At 55.4% G+C, this 17507-nt stretch overlaps 3 protein-coding genes across 3 annotated transcripts; all 3 read left to right on the top strand.

Moving 5' to 3' along the window:
• Window positions 1-8375: 8375 nt before the first annotated feature.
• LMJF_34_2490 (conserved hypothetical protein) lies at window positions 8376-9986 on the top strand (the record flags this gene model as incomplete). Its single annotated transcript, XM_001686299.1, has 1 exon — window positions 8376-9986. One exon carries the CDS (start codon window positions 8376-8378, stop codon window positions 9984-9986), a length of 1611 nt encoding a protein of 536 aa, XP_001686351.1.
• A 902-nt stretch (window positions 9987-10888) lies between these two features.
• Window positions 10889-11968, top strand: LMJF_34_2485 (conserved hypothetical protein; the record flags this gene model as incomplete). The annotated part of the gene is made up of 1 exon (XM_001686298.1): window positions 10889-11968. One exon carries the CDS (start codon window positions 10889-10891, stop codon window positions 11966-11968), a length of 1080 nt encoding a protein of 359 aa, XP_001686350.1.
• A 1032-nt stretch (window positions 11969-13000) lies between these two features.
• Window positions 13001-16210, top strand: LMJF_34_2480 (conserved hypothetical protein; the record flags this gene model as incomplete). The annotated part of the gene is made up of 1 exon (XM_001686297.1): window positions 13001-16210. One exon carries the CDS (start codon window positions 13001-13003, stop codon window positions 16208-16210), a length of 3210 nt encoding a protein of 1069 aa, XP_001686349.1.
• Between the last annotated feature and the right edge of the window lie 1297 nt (window positions 16211-17507).

Here is a 17507-nt window from a genome sequence, read left to right as displayed (position 1 = left end):
TTTTGTCGCTCCAAATCTCCTCTCCGTCGTTTCCATACCAGTCTCCTCCTGATGCTCTTTTCATTGGAACTCCTCTCTTCCCGCCTTGTGTGTGTGATGTTTCGTGTTTATGCGAGTTTGTGCATCTTTTTTGCTCTCCCCCTCCTCCTGCTTTCTTTGCCCCTTTTCTTTGGTTTGGTCCTTTCTCCTTGGAACTATTTTCTTTCCTCCCCCGATCCTCTGTTTCTCTATTTTCCCTTGCACTCGTGTGCGTGTGCGTGTGTGTGCTCTCTTCGTTCAGTTCCTCTATTCTCCTACAGCCCTTCCCCCCCCCCTTTTCCCCTTTTCCCACTTTTTCGTGCTGATACAGCTCTCTTTCCCCTCCCCTATCTCTCATCGCAATCATCTTTTCATTTCTCTCCGCGGACTCGTGCTGATGCTGTTTATCATGTGCTTTGCCTGTGTGTGTGTGTGTGTGTGTGTGTTTCGTTCTCCCCCTTTTTCTTTGTTGGAACACTTGAAGGGGCCTTCTCTTTCGCTCTTTTTTTTCCAGTTTCTCTGTCTTCGGCGACGCTAACTGTTGTGTATCTCTTTCCTGTGTGTTTGTCTCTTCTGCCGACGTTAAAAACAAACCACAACAGAAAAAAATTTTTTTCGTGTTTTCCCGCATGTAAACTGCTTCCAATTCTGCACCTTCATTCCATCTTCCTCTTCTATATGCCTTCCATGTAGCTCCTCCGCTCCGCAACCTACGCGGATGCTTCCTCCTCTTTGTTTTTTTGTCATCGTGACATAATCGCCTTGTTGTTGTTGTTTCTACCAAACACTTTTTCCATTTTTTTTTGTCTGTCTCTTCGTCTTGCGCCCCCCCCCCACCCCCTCTCTCCCCCTCTCTCCCCCCTTCTCTCCCCCTTCAAGGCGGCTTTCTTTGCATATATGTGCATATGTGCAGGCGTGTCCTTGCGGGCCGTCCTAAAACAGCTTCCCTTTCCCCTTACTTTTTGCGTGGCAGCGTGTTTCTGCGTCCTCTGATCCCTCTTTCCTCTTTTTGTTTGTGTGTTGTTCTCTATTTTTCTCCTCTCCCCCTCCCTCGGAACCCTTTTCCAGCGCACCCCTGCCGCCTTCCCCGTTTTTGTTGTTTCGACCTCAATATGATGTATAGATCGAGAGCTCGGTCGTCCGCCCTTTGATTGCTCTTCTCCAACCACCTCCGTATGTATTTTCTTTCACCTTTTCTTCCCTTGTGGTCATTTTTTTTTTGCTATCACTATGTATGATCACACTTAGGAGCGCCTGTGTTTTTGTTATGTGCCTTTGCCACACAGGAGCGCAGCCGGAGGCGGTGGTGGTGGCGGTGTTGGTGGCGACGTTGTGTTAGGCGCTCGTCAAGCACGACAACATCCACGCCGAGACGGTGTCGAAGTCCCTTTTCCATCCACAACGAAGAAAGAAAAGACTGACAATCAAAGCACGTCCTTCTGCACAATACGAAAAAAAAACCACGACCACAATGGAACAGCCACGCAGTTTGTCTCTTCCCTCTTTCCTTTTACTTAGCAAAAAAAAAAAGGAAGGAGTCAGGGGTAGAAAAACGAAAACGAAGGAGGACGCATCACACAGGGTTCGAGGATAGAGAGTTAAAGTGATGACGGAGGCAAAAACAAAATGCAAAACAACACGACAATGTGCTCATGTTTCTGTTTTTTTTTTTTGTTGGTGCCTTTTACATGCAGATGTCTGAGAGGTCGCATTAAGCTCTTGTTGTGTCATGGTGTCGCACTGCTTTCTTTTTTTCTTCCGTTTCGCTATCTTCATTTCGCGCCATCTGCATCATCTCATTGGGTCGCTGCTCTCAAAATCTCCTTTGGAGAGCTGGCTCCGTTCTCCTTGCCTTTCCTCCTCCCCACGTCCCATCTCACTACTTCCTTCTCCCTTCTTTTTTTTGGTTTCTTCTATCCCCCATCCTTTTCTGTGTCCTTGTTTCTGTGTTGAAGGACTTCCCTATATTGTTGTGGTTCTTCACTTCCTGTGGTTCTTGTCGTGGATCTATACAACTGTTTTTGTTACACCTACCTCCCACTGTCCCTTCCTACGTCCCCCATCCTCTCTTTTTTTTGTCTGTTGTCGTTGTTCTCCCCCTTTCTCCTTCATTTTTCTTACCTCTGTGACGTCTTGCCCCCTTTTCTCCCCACCCTCTTCTCTCCTGGTCCTCTCGTTTCTTTATTCGCGTATTGGGCGAATCGATGCTTTTCATCGCCATCGTACCTCCCTCCTTCTCTGTGGCAATCGAATCAAACGTGAATGCTTGCGTTTCATGTGTGCATGTGTGCTCAGTCCCTTTCTTTTGTTTTGTCTTCGGTGTCGCTCTCTCTCTCTCATGTCATGTCCTTTTAAAAGAAAAAACGAAAGAAAAACGTGCTGTCGCTGGGGTTGTGTAGCGCTCTGAGTGCGTGTGTTTGTGTGTGTGTGTGTGTGTGTGTGTGAGCCAGGTACTTTTTGGGAAAGTGCCCTAGCCTCTGTCTCCCTGTGTGTGTGTATGTTTGCATGCTACGCCCTTTGTGTTTTTCCCCGATTATTTCCCTCGTTGACTTCTCTGAACTCACTGCGGCAAGTGGCTACGGGCACCCCCTGTTTCGCGTGATAGCGCATTGCTCACCGTCAGTAGTGTGCACTTATCCGTGCTCACTTTGTACGCCTCTGTTGTATATATATTTTTTTGTTTTTGATCACATGGCATGTGGTGCGCACGCTTCGTGCTTCGTTCGACGCGTGTGTTCACAGCCACTGTGAGCACACGCGTGTCCCGCAAGCGCCTTCTACGCGAGGTACAGTCAAAAGGGGTAGGAGAGCAGATACGGCACGGCACTTTTTTTTGCCCGTGTAGTGCTGGTCGTGTGCGGTAGGTATTTTTTTTCGCTGGTTTTTGTTCAGCTTGACAGTTCTACTCGTATGATTGGCATTGGTACTGCTCTCAAGAGCTCTCTCTCTCACTCTCACTCTTTTCCATCGTTTTCTTCTCTGACAAGCAGGAAGCGAACGCACGCACACTCTCTTGGCTGTATATAATGACTGACCTGTTTCCCTTCCTTCTCTCTCACAGAGGGGAGGGAGTGAGGTCGCAATGTGTGAACTTCTTTTCGTCTTCCTCGTGTTAATGGGTGTTCTTTTTTTCGTCAGCCTCATATCTGGGATGCTTTTTCGTCATGGGCGGCTGTGCGTATCAGCTGCCTCTCCTGTTCGTTGGCGCGCACACACGCGCGCTGATGTGTATCGCTGCGCATGTGAGAGCCTGCGTGATGGATTATTTTAAGCATTGTGTATGCTCGCAAGCTTCCCCATCCTCTCTGAGTCTCTGCCTCTCTCTGTGCATGACCTTCCTGGTACGTCGTCTACTTTTTCTTTGTTGCATTTTTGCGTGCCACCTCACCCTACCCTCCTCCTCTTTTTCTTGCTCGCTCTTCCCAACCCCTTTTTTTTCCACGCGACCAAGTTCGGGTGTTGGACATGCACGAGACCTCAAGCACGGACACCACCGAGGGAAGGAGGAGGAGACAGTTCAGGCGAGATAGAGACGTGTTGGCGAGCGCCGCACGACGAGGCGGCAGTGGCAGCGCCAATCTGAGGCACCGCACTCGCACACTGAAAGCATGCGCGCACACTTTCCACAACCACATCGTCCCTGCTTCGTTCGCTCGTTTTCTCTCCCGTGTTCATGTGTCCCCTGCCTCTTTCCCAGCTTACTGGCGCTCTCAGGGAGAGGGGCGAAAGCAAACGACCCCCGCCCCCCAAAAAAAACATCACTTGACTTTGCTGCGCTAGTCTTCCGCCATGAGTGTGCAAGCGGTTGGTGTACAACGTCCAGACTTCGTTGCCCACCGAGAGGCATGGGCATGCGCTCGTAGTGACACACACACACACACACAGAAGCTACTAGAATTACCTGTCCTCTCCTCTCTCACCCCCTACTGTATGGGCGCACTCGCATGGTGTCTAAACACGCACTTATGACCATGAAGGGGCCGCATACAAGCACTTGTTGAGTTTTCTTTCCTTTTATCATCCCTTTTAGACTCTTGTGCGCGGTGTGTGCTGGCTTGCGCAGCCCGTGCCCCTGCCCACGCTTGCTTATTTCTCATACTTCACCGCCTCCTTCCACAGGAGCTCCGTCCGATGTTGCGGCATGAATAGACACCACAAATCACACCGCGTGTGTCTGTAGTCGTGCTTATTTCACCAATTTTCGTTCTTTTCGTTGCCAGTCTGCGATTGCGGCATCTGCCTACTCCTTTTCCTCGCCTGCAGTCTGGGTGTGTAAGCATGTTCATGCGTGCGGATTCGTACTCATGAACACGCACACATAGCCGCCAGCGCACATACAAAGGCCTCCCCTTTTGTAAATTCTGTCTCGCTTTTTCCCCAACGTGATTTTTTACTTTTCTGCTGTCACCCCCCTCCCCAGTTTTTCGGTTATGCGACTGTTTTTTTTTTTTACGTGTATGGGGGTACTTGTACCCGTAAGGAACTAAGAAACGAAGGCTGACGAGAGGTGTTCGCCACATGACAACACAGACAGGCATATGCACCCACACGCAGACACACAGCTTTTTGCTTCACAGTACTACCAACACACATGTTTTTTTTTTGCCTTCTTTCCGTGGGCTCTCTTTACCGTTCCTTTTGTCCTTCCAAGCTGCGATGTCGCTCACCTTCGTTACACACACACACACACACACACACGCACACTTGGATGACTTTGAAGAGTGCAGCACAGAAAGCATGCAGTCACTGGGGGCTTGCATCGTATCTTAGGCATGGTGCACTTTTTCCTGTTGCGAGTGTGCTTCTGGGTCATTCTCTCTCTTTTTTGCTCTGCAAAATCGCCAACAGTACATGTTGCGTTCTCTTCCGTTTTCTTGTGTGAGTGCGCATGTAGTTTTCTTTTGTCTGGCGTGCATGTGTGTGTGTGTATGTGTGTGTGTGTGCTCCGGTGAATGACGGTGCGTCCCATTTTCCCCCTTTTCGATTGCGGGATCGACATCCGTTTTCCCATCATCCATCGTTTCCGCGTTCTTGCATTTCCTACGACGACTTGCGGAGACGGCAGGGAAAACATGTTTTTTTACTTTATTTTTGTTATTGTCGTTTTGACGGTGTATGTCTGCGTGTGTGGGTACTCTTTCCTTGGGTATGCTTTTTTTTGTAGATGCGCTTACATATGCTATTGTGCGGTGTCGCCAGCGAAACAGGACAACCGAGAAGGATTCTCGGCGCTCGTGTTTCGCGCTCTACACTTACCCCCTCACCCAGCGCACACAGACACACACTCGAACAAGCGCATACGTCATGCTTTCGTCGTCGTTTCTTGCGCACGCAGGAAAGCACACGCGCCCGTGAATCTAGAATTGCTGTTTGACGCCATGTTGAACTTCAAGCAGTTTTTTTTTTGTTGTCCCTCTCTTCCGGATTTGTTTGCTTCCTTTTTTTCGCTTTATATGTTGAGCCTTTCTGCCCTAGCCTCCTCACGATCTACTCCCATCTTTTCTCGGTACCTCCTTCCGTTCTCGCCTTTTCTTTACCGCGCGTCTCTCTCTTGCTCTCTCTCTCTCTCTCAGCATCTTTTTTTTTCGTTGTTTTTCTTCGCCTTGGCTTACTTGGGCGTTCTCCGTGCCCCCTCCCCCTCCCCTTCCTATCTTGTCTCTCTTTCTCTCTCTACATGTTCAACTTTTTTTCTCATTTATGTGTGTGCGTGTGTCGATTCTTCCTGTTCCTTTGCCTCTTTCGCCGCCGAAAAACCGATCTCCCCCGCGCTGTTCACTGTACTCGTCTTTCACCGGCCATCAGTTTCCTTCGTTATCCCCAACTCTCCCACCATGTGTCCCGCCGTATGTGTGGTGGAGAGTGTGTCTCCCTCTTTTTTGTTTGAATGTCCGTGCTTGGCTTTTGTTTTGTCTTTCAATTCGATTTTCTGTGCGTGAAACCTTTTTTTTTCGGTGCGTGTTTCCTCTGTTTGTTTGGTTCACTGTATGCTGATGAGCATCACTCTCTCGTGTTTTGTCTTTACCCCATTTCCCTTTTTTTCTCTTGCTGTTGTTCGGTTCATGTGGCGCTAACGGCTTGCAGGCTAACGTTTTATTTTTAGTTGTTTTGGTTTTTCTTGGAATCCCTTGTGCCTTCTTTTGCGTGATGAACGCCTTTCTTCAGTTTTTCTTTGTCTGTTTACGTCCTCGCCCCCCCCCCCTTGTGTCCCATATCTGCTCGACATGTTCGCTTCTTGTCCTCTTTTTTTTCTTGGCTGTGGTGTGTGGTGTCGCGCAGGCGTTTGCACTGTGCTCTCTCTTTTTTTGTTATTTTGATTATGATTTCTCCTTCTCGTGCCCCTTTCTTTCCGTCTCTACACCGTTTCACTATGATTGTCGCTATTCTTCATGTGAAGTTTCCCGCTGCGTGCATGGGCAATTGCCTACCTCTTTCCGTGCTCGGCCCTACTTATTTTTAGTGTTGCTGCAACTCGACGCACACGCACACACTCAGGCGCACAGATATATACATAAGGGCACTTCCCCCTTCATCTGCTCGCTTTCTTTCTTTTCCGCGCCTCCCACTCATCTCACCACCCGTTCTCGTTTACTTTGTGTTTCTCCATGTTCACCAGCACTACCTCGCCCCAGCCCCCCTTTTTTGCTTCCCGCCCTTGCTGTTTGTTGCTTGCGTCTGTTCACTTCCTCTCGTTGTGTGGTGCCTGTGTTCGTACGGAGCAGGCCTTACCGAGGACGTGTAATTCAGGCGATGCGTGTGGCGAGAAACGAAAGAACGTCAAAAAAAAACGAAATGTGGGTGCTACTCTACGGCGATGGAAAGCGAGTGCGCACTGAAAGGACAAGCAACGCAGAGGTGAAATGTGAAGTTAAGGGGGGGGGGAGGGCTAGCAAACAAATGCGCGGAAGAAAGCTCTCTGTTTGGATAACGCACATGTTACGCCCCCCTCGCCCCCTCCTCCCCCGTCGGGCCGGTACCTTCGCCGCCACACCCACCCCACTCGCCTCACATCGATCTGGAACGCTATGGCACATTCCCTTTTTTCGTCGTTACTTTGCCCTTGTGACTCTTTCCTTTCTTTATCTCCTGCTTCATGTCTTTACGGGAGGGCTTTATGTACCCTTTCTCTGCGCTCAGCGAAGCCCCTCTCCCATAGCTTCTTTCTTTTCCTCCTCGTGCTTGCATTACTGCGCACCGTTGTTTCGCTTCGCTTTTTTTTTCCGCATTTCATTTTGGTTCTGTTGTTTGTTTTGTGTGTGTTTTTGTGTTTGCCCTTCGTGTTTCCATTCTCTGTCCATCATTACCAATAAAGCAGCCACTCCCAAGCTCTCTCTCTCTCTCTCTATATATATATATATATATATGTATCACTTGTTTCTTGTCCTTGCTCCTTCTCTGGCCTTGTGACAGCCTCGCTGTCTCTTTGGCTCCTTCCTCCCCCCTTTTTCCATTGCCTTGATGACGGCAGACACGCACCTCGGTGTGTGGTATACAGGGTCCCGCACCCACTCTCTGAGGACGCCAAGCAGCACCCTCTATTCCTGCCGCATGTATAGCGACGTTCTGGTGGGGATAGGTTTAGGTATCTACACGACATGGGAAAGTCAGGGCGACCGATCGCTGCGCATGTAAGCGACCAGAACCAATAAAAACAGAGGATAATGAACATGCGACATAATCCATAAGCGCGTTATGGCTCTCCCAGAAATAAACGCAGAGGCGACGCAAGAGGTGCCACACATGCGCACATGCGTTACCGCCTTTTCTCCTCCAATCCCGACACCCCGCACTTCACCTGCAGATTTGCAGGGGGCGAACGGATGGCAAGTGCGGAGATGGGGGTGGGACGGGTGGAAAGGAGAGGATGTGATCACCAAGGCGTTGTCGATTAAATGAGCAGCTCCTCCTCTTCTTCCCGCACATCCTTTTTTCTGTTCGTTTTCCTTGGTTTGCAGTGGGGGACTATTCCGAAATAGGAGAAAAAAGAAAACGATTTGAGTGTGTCTCTGTGTATCCGGTTGCCGCTCCACCCTCGTGCATCGTTCAGCCGTGGCGTTACTCGTCAGCTCGGCGATACTGTTCTAGGACTCCTTTTCCACTTCTCTGCTCTCCCCACACCATCTTTCCTCGTCCTGTGCCTATGGATCTGCCTTGATCGACTGGCCGCACGCCAGCAACTACATACACACACACACACAGACGAATGCACAAGTGCTTTTGTTATTGCAACCGCGCTCATGCAACCGCCTTTGCGCGCCACTCCAGCATCGCTATCGGGAGACAGCCACCACAGCGCGGCGCTGCCTGCGTTTGAATACGTGCCAAGCGGCTTCCCCGCCGGTGGGCCGTACGGCGAGTCCATGCCGGGGTTTGCTGACTCTTTCAACGGAGTTGCCGTAGGGTCCAGCACGATGCTTACGCGTGGTACGCATTCGAGCCAAGACGCCGTCCACCATACTGACACCGCAACGGCGGCCGAGTGGCGTGCCCTCTACGGCGCCAGCGCCGACATGATGAACTCGACAGCGCACACATACCGTGCCTGCGGCGCCGGTGTCTCGTACATGACCCCCATCTTCCATCTTACCGCCAACGACGTCACCATCTTGTCTATGGAGCACAACAACCACTGCAGGCTGCTGGGCATCGCCACCTCCAAGAACCAGATTTTCGTCACGTGGACACAGGTTATGCCGGTGATAGAGAACATGGGCATGCTGCGGGCACCCGATGACGACCTGTTTGGTGGCGAGCAGGCCACGCCGGTGGATGAGCGGCTGCTTGAGTGGGACCCGGCGACGATGTCTATCTTGATTGACGAGTTGCCGTACACCTGCACCGAGTTGTCATGGGCGCCGTGGCAGCAAGGCATCTACCTCGCTGGGCTCTGCCCGGGGCACGGCATCCGGCTCTATCGCTACTCGCACGGGAATTGGGCGCTGGATGACTGCATCCGCTCCACGGAGAGTGTGAGCTGCTCCATTTCCACAAACTTCACCGTGGCGTGCGCGTGTCGCCGCGGTCGAGTGGAGCTGTGGGTGAGAGGCTCCACCGCGTCTGGCACTGCAGTGGCACCTGGGCCGTCACCCAGCTTGAGTGCGGGTGACAGCACCGCAACAAACGGAGGCGATGGTGTGAGCCATACCTCATGGGTGCTGTGCCGCGTCCTCACACTTCCCTTCTCCGAGGACGACAACGGCGGTTCCCGCACACACGACGGCGACAGGAGCGGCGGTGCAGGCTCGCCCTCTGCGGTCGCAGCTCGACATCGTCGGCGAGACATACTTGGCGTCGCCTGGGTCGAGTCCGGCGCTCTGCTGGCGGCCGGCGATCAGGGAGGGTCTGTTTACGTCGTGGCGGCCACCCAAGACAGCACGCGGTTAGGCGAGGTGGTGTACCACCAACTGCCGTCTGCTTTGTGCGGCCCATGCAAGCAGGTTGCCTGGTCCCCATCCTCGGGGCGTAGCTTTTTGTGTCTGGCGATGGTGTTCACGACTTGCGTTCGACTGGTGCTCTTTCGCCGGCCGAGCTTCATGAACGCGGCCGGCCTGCCTCACGCGGCCCGCAGCGTCGGCGGCAGTGGCGGTGGGCGAATGGGATGGGCGCACAGCAGCGTAGCACCGATAGCCGCCAGCTCACTTGAGGTACTGGCAATGACGCAGGTGCCGTGCGAGGAGGTCGCTAAGCTGTCGTGGAACAACACCGGCACGCGCTTCGTCACGGCGCATCTCGACAGCTCCGTGAATATCTGGGCTGTCGACTTCAGATACCGGCACCCCGTGAAGGGTGACGGAGCGAACGCGACCAGCGGTCGAGAGGAGGCTAATACGCTGCACAGCGTCGACAGCGCACGCATGGATAGGCAGGTGGAAACGAGCGTGTTTGCAGCAGCGGGGGAAGAGCGACTCGGCATTGTTGTATCCGTTCAGTGCACCTCCGCGGTGCACCCTTATCACGCCGTGTCGAAGTGATGTGGGCCGACGACGTTTTGGGGACCGCTCTCTCTTTCTCCTCTCTCGCTCTTTCCTCCTCCTGCCGTGTTCCTCCTCGGTGCGCCTGTAGCCTTCGAGGGAGGCCTCTTGTGAGCACTGCTGTGTGTGGATGAGTGTGTGCTTGTCGGTTGTGGTTTCTTTATCGCCAGGAACGAAAAACCCGAACAGAGCTGACGGTCTTGAGAGAGCGACGCGCTTTATGTAGGATGGGATAGGCACGTCTATCGGCGACGATAAACAACTTTCGCAGGCGGTCTCGCTTTCCGGTGCTTGCTGCCTTTGAGAAGCGCTCGCTGCTTTGCCTTTTTTTTTCCTTTTCGTGCATTGCCCCCTTTCCAACTCCTTGCTCCTCTTGCACAGCTCTTTAGCAGGAAAACATCAACAGTCATGGCGGCAACACACACACACACACACAGTCGTCGACTGGCCGACGGGCCATTGCTCCTTTCCGCCTTCAGAAGGACCATCTGCATGCGACGGCGTCTCGAGTGTGCGCTACACATCGCCGAACTTGTTGCTTGCTGCATAGCGGAACGTGCGCCTGTGCGTGTGTGTGTGTGTGTGGGGGGGTCGTCTGTGTCCACGGTGGCCGATGCTCGCTTCTAGTGTTCCCGAATCGTCATGAGGCCCAGCTGATATTGAACTCCATCTTCACCGCACCACCGCACCGTAGGTGTCTGGTGTCTCGATGGCCTCTGAAACCTTCTATCCTTTCCCCTTTGTATTTCTCGGCGTCTTCTTTTTTTTTATTGCGCTCGTTTTCCTCCTGCATATGCACCCAAGTCGAGACAGCTCCTCCGCTGCGTTGGAGCAAGAGCGTGGGTGCCTTTACAGGAACGCCTGTGCACCCTCCCCTCCCTTCCACTGATTTAGCGGCAGAGATGCCGGGCTCTCTGAAGGTACAGACCGGCAGGGGCGATGCTCGAAAGACTGTAAAGAAGACGGTGCTTTCGAAAGGCAATATCACACGCAGTGATGAGCCAGCGGGGGTTGCCGACTCTGCGGCCTCTGCTTCTGTGGCTAAGAGCAGCTCCACCACTGCCTCAACCCTGACGATTGCGGTGGCGCTCAGCATGTGCGAGCAAGAGCGGGCAGTAGAGGCGGTCAAGGAGACTATTCCCGCATCTGCAAGTCGAGAGGTGCTTCGCAAGGATCCGATCTACCGTATCATGCATGCCCTTCCTCGCTCTGATGTGCTGGAAGTGGTGCGCAGCCGTTTTGAAAAGCCGCACTGCGAGCGCGCCGCGGCGTATTTCGACCTCTCCTACATGAAAAATCCGCTGCGGCATCTCCGCCTGCAGCTCGGGTGTGACGGCCCTACAGGGATTTACTTGTTCTTCCGTCGCATCGCCGCACATCGCCACACTCTGCGCGTGGTGGACTTTTCACGAAATCGGCTGAGCGCCGACGATGCGGTTCTAATCTGTAACACCCTGGGGCTTGGTGTCGCCGGAGACGTAGCAACGGCGCCGGGTACCACGAAAGCGTCCTCTGCAGGCGCCGTAGCTGATTCAACAGTTTCGACGGCAGTGGGGGCCTCCGCGCAACCGGCTTCCTCGCTCGAACTTTTGGACCTCAGCTACAACGCGAAACTTGGTAATGACGGCGCCGTGCACGTTGTGAGGGCAGTGCGGCGCCTTCCGTCAATACGGGCAGTGATACTAAAGAGTGTGGGCATCGATGATGCTGGCGCCGTGGCCATGGCGGATGTTGTACGCCGCTGGCCGGCGCCAGCGCTTTGCGCGAACTCAGCTGCTCCACACGCGCTGCTTCGTCCAGTCACCGCTTCTGCGACCAAGTTCTATCTGAACTTGAACGAGAACTACATCGGCGCTCGCGGCACGGACGTGCTGGGGAAGGGCCTGCCACATTACGTTTCACTTACCCTGGCAAAACAGCAGCCAGACCCGGCGCGTGACCGGAAGCGCTCACGAGACGATGACGGAGCCGCGTGCCGATGACCGGGCGGTTCTCGAAGACACAAGACAACCGATACCCAAGTGTCCGCGGCAGAAACTCACGCGATGCCCCTAATGCTGCTTCTTGCTCTCCAGCTGCGTCTTTTTACCCCTGATGGCGAATCGATGGTATCATCGGCTTAATGTCGAGTGGTGACGATGGAGACGCGGTGTGTCGTGGCGCGTGGGCGGTGGTGGTGCTGGTGCGGAGGATGGAGGCAGGGAGGTATCGCGTTTCACAGCGCACTTACCACACGTCGGCTTTATATGTTGTCGCTCTAGTCTCACGCATCTGTGGTTGCGCACGGTTTGCAGATTTGCGCTGACCGCCCTCGCCTGCGTGTTGGCGCGGGGTGGTTCACATGTGTGCCACAGGAGCGTAATCGCCATATCAGGTGTTTTTGTTGTGGTTCTTAACGGCGGCAACACGCGCACGCAGCAAAAAAAAAACCTATCGGCGGAACAGCATCACACTCTCAGGTGCGTAGAAGAGGAGGAGGATGGTGGTACGACACACCGCTACGGCGGCTGGTGCTCCTCCTCTTTTGTTGCGCGACCGTTTCCGGCACCCTTTTACGACTCCGCTAAGCGGTGTGCTTTTTTGTTGATATTTCCCCTCCCTGGCTGCCAGGACGCCATGCTGGTTGTGGAGCGAGTCGTTCTCCCAATCCTGCGCCTCTTCTCATCCGCCTTATCCCTCCTCCCTCCATCATCGTTATCGCCTCTTTCACGTTCTCGGTGTGGGCATACATGCGTCCGGCTGGCCTCTTCCTCTTTCTCATCCGCTTGCGCACATGCGGCTCCCCACATTCGTGATGACCTCTCTCTCCCCCCACACCCCTCACACGCGATCACCAACTCGCGACCCTTGCTTACATTCGCCACCATCGACCACGCGACGAAAGAAAAGAGAAGCAGAGCATTGTGGCGAGGGTGCCTTTGTGCGGCGTGCAGTCTCTGTCCCCACGACTCTGTCGTCCGGTGTCCGCCTCATTCGATAGCTTTCCGAACCTTCCGCTTTACCTGCCCGTCGCCATGACACAGCAAGATGGCGGCCCCGGCCCCTCTTCGGCAGTCTCCCTGAACGGGGATGTCAGCGATGTGACGCATTCCACGGCGTACGTGGTGCTGAACGAGCTCGTCGACGAGGGCCTAATCTCCGAGGAGCGTGCCGATTACTTGAAGCGAAAGTTCAAAGAACTGCACTCTCGCGTTCTCGCCATCTACAGGCGTGACAACACACTTCTGAAGCACGCGCGACAGTTGAGGAGCCGGCTTGAAGTGGAGCGGCAGCGCATTTACACCTTCTGCGACGCAGCTAAGAAGGATGACGAGGTGATTCAGGCCCTCAAGCGCAACTTAATGGAGCACGAGCGTGATCTCGCGGCTGCGCTGGAGCGCGACAGCGTTCTCCAGGTCGAGGTGCTCGAGTATGATCGACGTAAGCAGCACCTCATCCTTGAGCGTGAGGACGCGATTGCGGCGGAGGAGGCGCGGATACGGCCCAAGATGGAGTCTATGCAGGCGGAGATCACGGAGATGGGCACCCACATCAAAGAACTGGCCGCAGACTTGGCCAAGTGCCAAGCGGAGAAAGAGGAGCTCGTCAAGGAAGAGGCGCAAAAGGAAGAGGAGATCGCGAACTTCGCGACCACCCTGGCACAGGCGAGGCAGCAGCTGCAGAACGTGCAGAACGACCCTGAGCGCGCGAAGAAGCAACTTGACCTCGTCCAGGGAAGCCTGGCCGGTGCCCAGCGCGAGCTCTCCAGCACTGAGGAGAAGGTCTCGGCGCTGGCAGAGCGCATTCAGTCGATGGAGCTGCAGCGCAACAGCCGCGCTGAGGACCACGAGGCTGCCAAGAAGCGCCTACAGACTCTACGTGCCGAGATGGACGCGAAGCGAAAGACGCTCGCCACGATGAACACGTCATTGGAGGTGGAGGTGGAGACACGCCAGGCAACTCAGGAGCGCGTCGCCGAGCTCGATCAGCTCGTGCTGACGACGAAGATAGCACTCCAGCAAGAGCAGGATGGTGTCGACCGCATCGAGCGTGAGCGGGAAAAGTGCATGCGCATCTTCTCCGCCCTGGAGCGGGACACGGAGGGTTCGCGGCGCGAGGAGGAGTCTCTGAGGGAGCAGATCGGCCTCCTGCACAGGGAGCTGGAGCAGGTGACGCGTGCCACGGCGCACGTGGAGAAGGAGATCCAAGCCCACCGCAAGGATGCGGAGGTTCGCACAAAGAAGCTGCTGGTTGAGCAGGCCAAGTCGAAGGAGTTCGTCAAGAAGGCGGAGCAGGTGCTCGCTGAGATCCGTGAGGCTGAGGAGACGATCGCTGTGAAGGCGAAGCAAGAGGACGTGAAGCGGCGCGAGCTGGCGGCGATTGCGGTGAAACGGCAGGAGTTCAGCCGAGCGAGCGCGCGCGAGGAGACCCGCGTGTCTTTGGCGCAATGCGAGCTGCAGATGCGCGAGGTTTTGGTCAAGGAGGCGCAGCGGCGCCACAGCGAGCTGGAAAGGCGGCTTGGCAAGGCTATCGATTTGTTTCAAAGGGTGAAGCAGGAGCGGGCGCAGAAGGCCACGCAAATCCAAGCGATTGCGCAGGCCATGGCCCAGGTGGCGGAGAAGACAAAGCTGCTCGAGAAGGAGCTGTCTGTGCTGATGCGCGAGTCTGCCCTGAAGGACCAGGAGATGGCGAAGGCCAAGTTCCAGTTGCACGAGCTGACGCACCTGTGCGCTAACCTGCGGCTGGAGAAGAACCGGCAACGCAAGCAGATGGAGAAGGCCGCGGACAGTGAGCGGGAGGTGAAGGCGCAGGTGCGCCGCCTGAACACCGACATTGCGGCGACCGAAGACACAATGGCGGACCTGCGCCGCACCTATGCAGCGGCGGTCGAGAACCGCAACCAGGCCGGCATCCAACTTATTGATCGCAACGATGAGACGGCGCTGCTCGCGGCCCGCATCAAGGCCCAGGAAGCGGCTATCGTCGAGGGTACCCGGATGACGAATGACCGCGCCAATGAGGTGCGCACGCTCAAGACAAAGCTGGGAACCTTGCTGCACGACATCGAGGCATGCCAGCACTCCATCCCGAAGGTATCGCAGATGGAACTGGAGTTGACGCGAGTGAGGGAGGAGATCGAGGCGGAGCAGTGGCGCACGCAGGTGCTTGAGGATGACATAACAGACCCCAAGAACCCGCATCGGTGGAACCGCGTTCCGCTCGTGCTCCCGGGCAGTGTCGCCTTACCGGCAGTCAGTGAGGCGCAAGCCACGGCGGCGGCAGCGGCAATGTGCACCCAGGCGGATAGTGCACCGGCAGCACTTAACGCCTCCTCGTCCCCTGGCGATGCAGGACATGCTGACAAAAGCGGCGGTGGTGCCCGTGCGGCGCCGGCGCCGGCACTGGTGGGCGGCCCTTCCGAACAGTACGTATGCCTGCAGGCTCGCTGCCAGGAGTTGGAGGCGCGACTGCAGAAACTGAACGCCAAGCTGCGCGAGAAGAACCTTATCCTCGAGGAGGTGACGGAGCTGGCGGAGCGCGTCGGCGATCAGGCGGATGCCGGTAAGGAATGTACACTAGCTCTAGCGCAGCAAGTCAACAAGTATCACAGCAGCATCCGCAACAAGAGTCGCCAGATGATGGCAACCGTTGCAGAGCTGTCTCTCTTTCAGGCCTCGAGCATTCAGCTTCAGCAGGAGGTGCAGCGCCTCGAGTCCGTCGTGGAGGAAGCCGAGGAGCGGTTGGAGGCCGGCGAGGCCCCGTACGCGGAAGCCGGACTGCATTACGAGCGGGAGCGGCAGTGCCAGCAGCGCTACGTGGCCGCTCGCCAGCGGCAGCGCGACGCAGCTAAGGAGAGCGAGGCATCTTTGGGGATGCAGATGATCGCCACTACGGCGGTGCCCCGCCCCAACGCATACGTACCGCAAGACGATGACCTCGGCCTTCCGCGGCCGTACGGGCCGTTCGCGCCGTTTAAATCGGCGTCGGCGCCCCGCGTGGCACTCAATCCACCTCGTGCAGAGGCGTCGTTGCCGTCTGGAGCTCAAGGGCCCTCACCTGCGCCACGATCTATGGCAGCGGTGCGCGGTTCCTCAGTGCCCCTCTCGGCACCTTCGTCTCCGCCGGGAACTTCGGCCGGTGTATTGTCCAAAGCCTGTGGCCCCTCCACACCGCCTCCGCTTCCAAGTGCGACGACGATGAATGCCACTGCCTTCAGTAGCTCTGTTCCGAAGCGACGGCAGTAACGCACCTCGATAGACTCCAGCGACGACGTAAAAATATGGCGGCTGTGGTGCATCAGCGAAACCCCACTGACACCTCGCAAGGGCCGAAGCGCGTCAGCCAGTGGACGAGCTCCAGCGGGACTGGTGGTGTAGGATCACTGAGCTGCCATGACCACAGACACACAAAACAGCTTATCCACGTCTGCTACACCCCCTTTTCCGTGTGTGTGTGTGTGTGTGTGATAGTGGGGGCTTTTGCCTTTTGTCTTCACTCTCTGTACAGTCCTTATTGTGTTTCATCTCCGTCCTTTGTTGATAAAACCCCCTCTATCGCCGTGGTGATGTACAGAGCTTATCCGGGCGCTGCTGCTGCGCGAGAGGGACAGAGAGGCGGAGAGACAGCCGAGCGTAGACCTGTCGCAGCAGGAGGCATACACATTTGTGGACCTCCGCCTGCGCCTGTTGGGGTGTTTCGGTGCGCTTTCCTTCTCTTACCATCTCGCAACGTGCAAGTGAAGTTTCGGCGTCTGTTCCCCTCGGCGAAGGGGAGCAGACGGCCCACTCGATGTACACTGGGCGACATGCCCCTCTACCCTTCCCTTTTCGCTTTAGTTGCCCGTGCGCGTGCTCTTAGGCTGCCCCTCAGTTGAGAGCGCACACGAAGGAAGACGAAAGCGCCCCCGTCCCCATCCCTCATTGCCCAACAAGAAAAACGCACACACACGCACACACACACACCCTGAGATAGGAACCCCCCCTCCCAAGTGCCCGTACAGGTGGAACAAGGCAACAGCTGCACTCCCGTACAACACGAAACCGTTGCTCACCCAAGTGTATCTTCCGTTTGATGACGGGCTGTGTGGAAGAGAGGGGCGCAAAAAGTGGCTGCGTAGTAGCTGAGGGGGGGGGAGAAATTTTACCAACTGCGCCCTAGCAATGCGGCCGTGCTCCGGGAGAACGGCTTACCACCTGTGAGGGAAGGATAAGGGCGCTGGCGCCACGGACAATTCTCGGTGTATCAGATGGCCTTGGTTGGCCGTGCTGTCGTATTTTACCCTTTTTGTGTATGATATCGCCTTCGCTGAGCGTTTAGCAGACTCAGCGGCAGCTCCCGTCGCACTCCGTCTCCCTCTCCCCTCGCATTCGTCTCCATCAGCGCACCACCGTCGTCCCGCTCTTCAAACGCAAGCGCTACCACGTTTGCACGCAGGCGGCTATTTTACCATTCCGCCTCTTGATGTTTTTTTTTTTGTGCTCCTTCCCGTCGCCCCCCATCTTTGACACCGGCCTCACCGTTTCCAACACTAACGCGCTCTAT

The sequence above is a fragment of the Leishmania major genome, chromosome 34 (genome assembly GCF_000002725.2).
Source record: "Leishmania major strain Friedlin complete genome, chromosome 34".
Taxonomy (NCBI): Eukaryota; Euglenozoa; class Kinetoplastea; order Trypanosomatida; family Trypanosomatidae; genus Leishmania; species Leishmania major.
The sequence above is the reverse complement of the archived record's forward strand: the minus strand, read 5'-3'. Positions and strand labels throughout refer to the sequence as shown.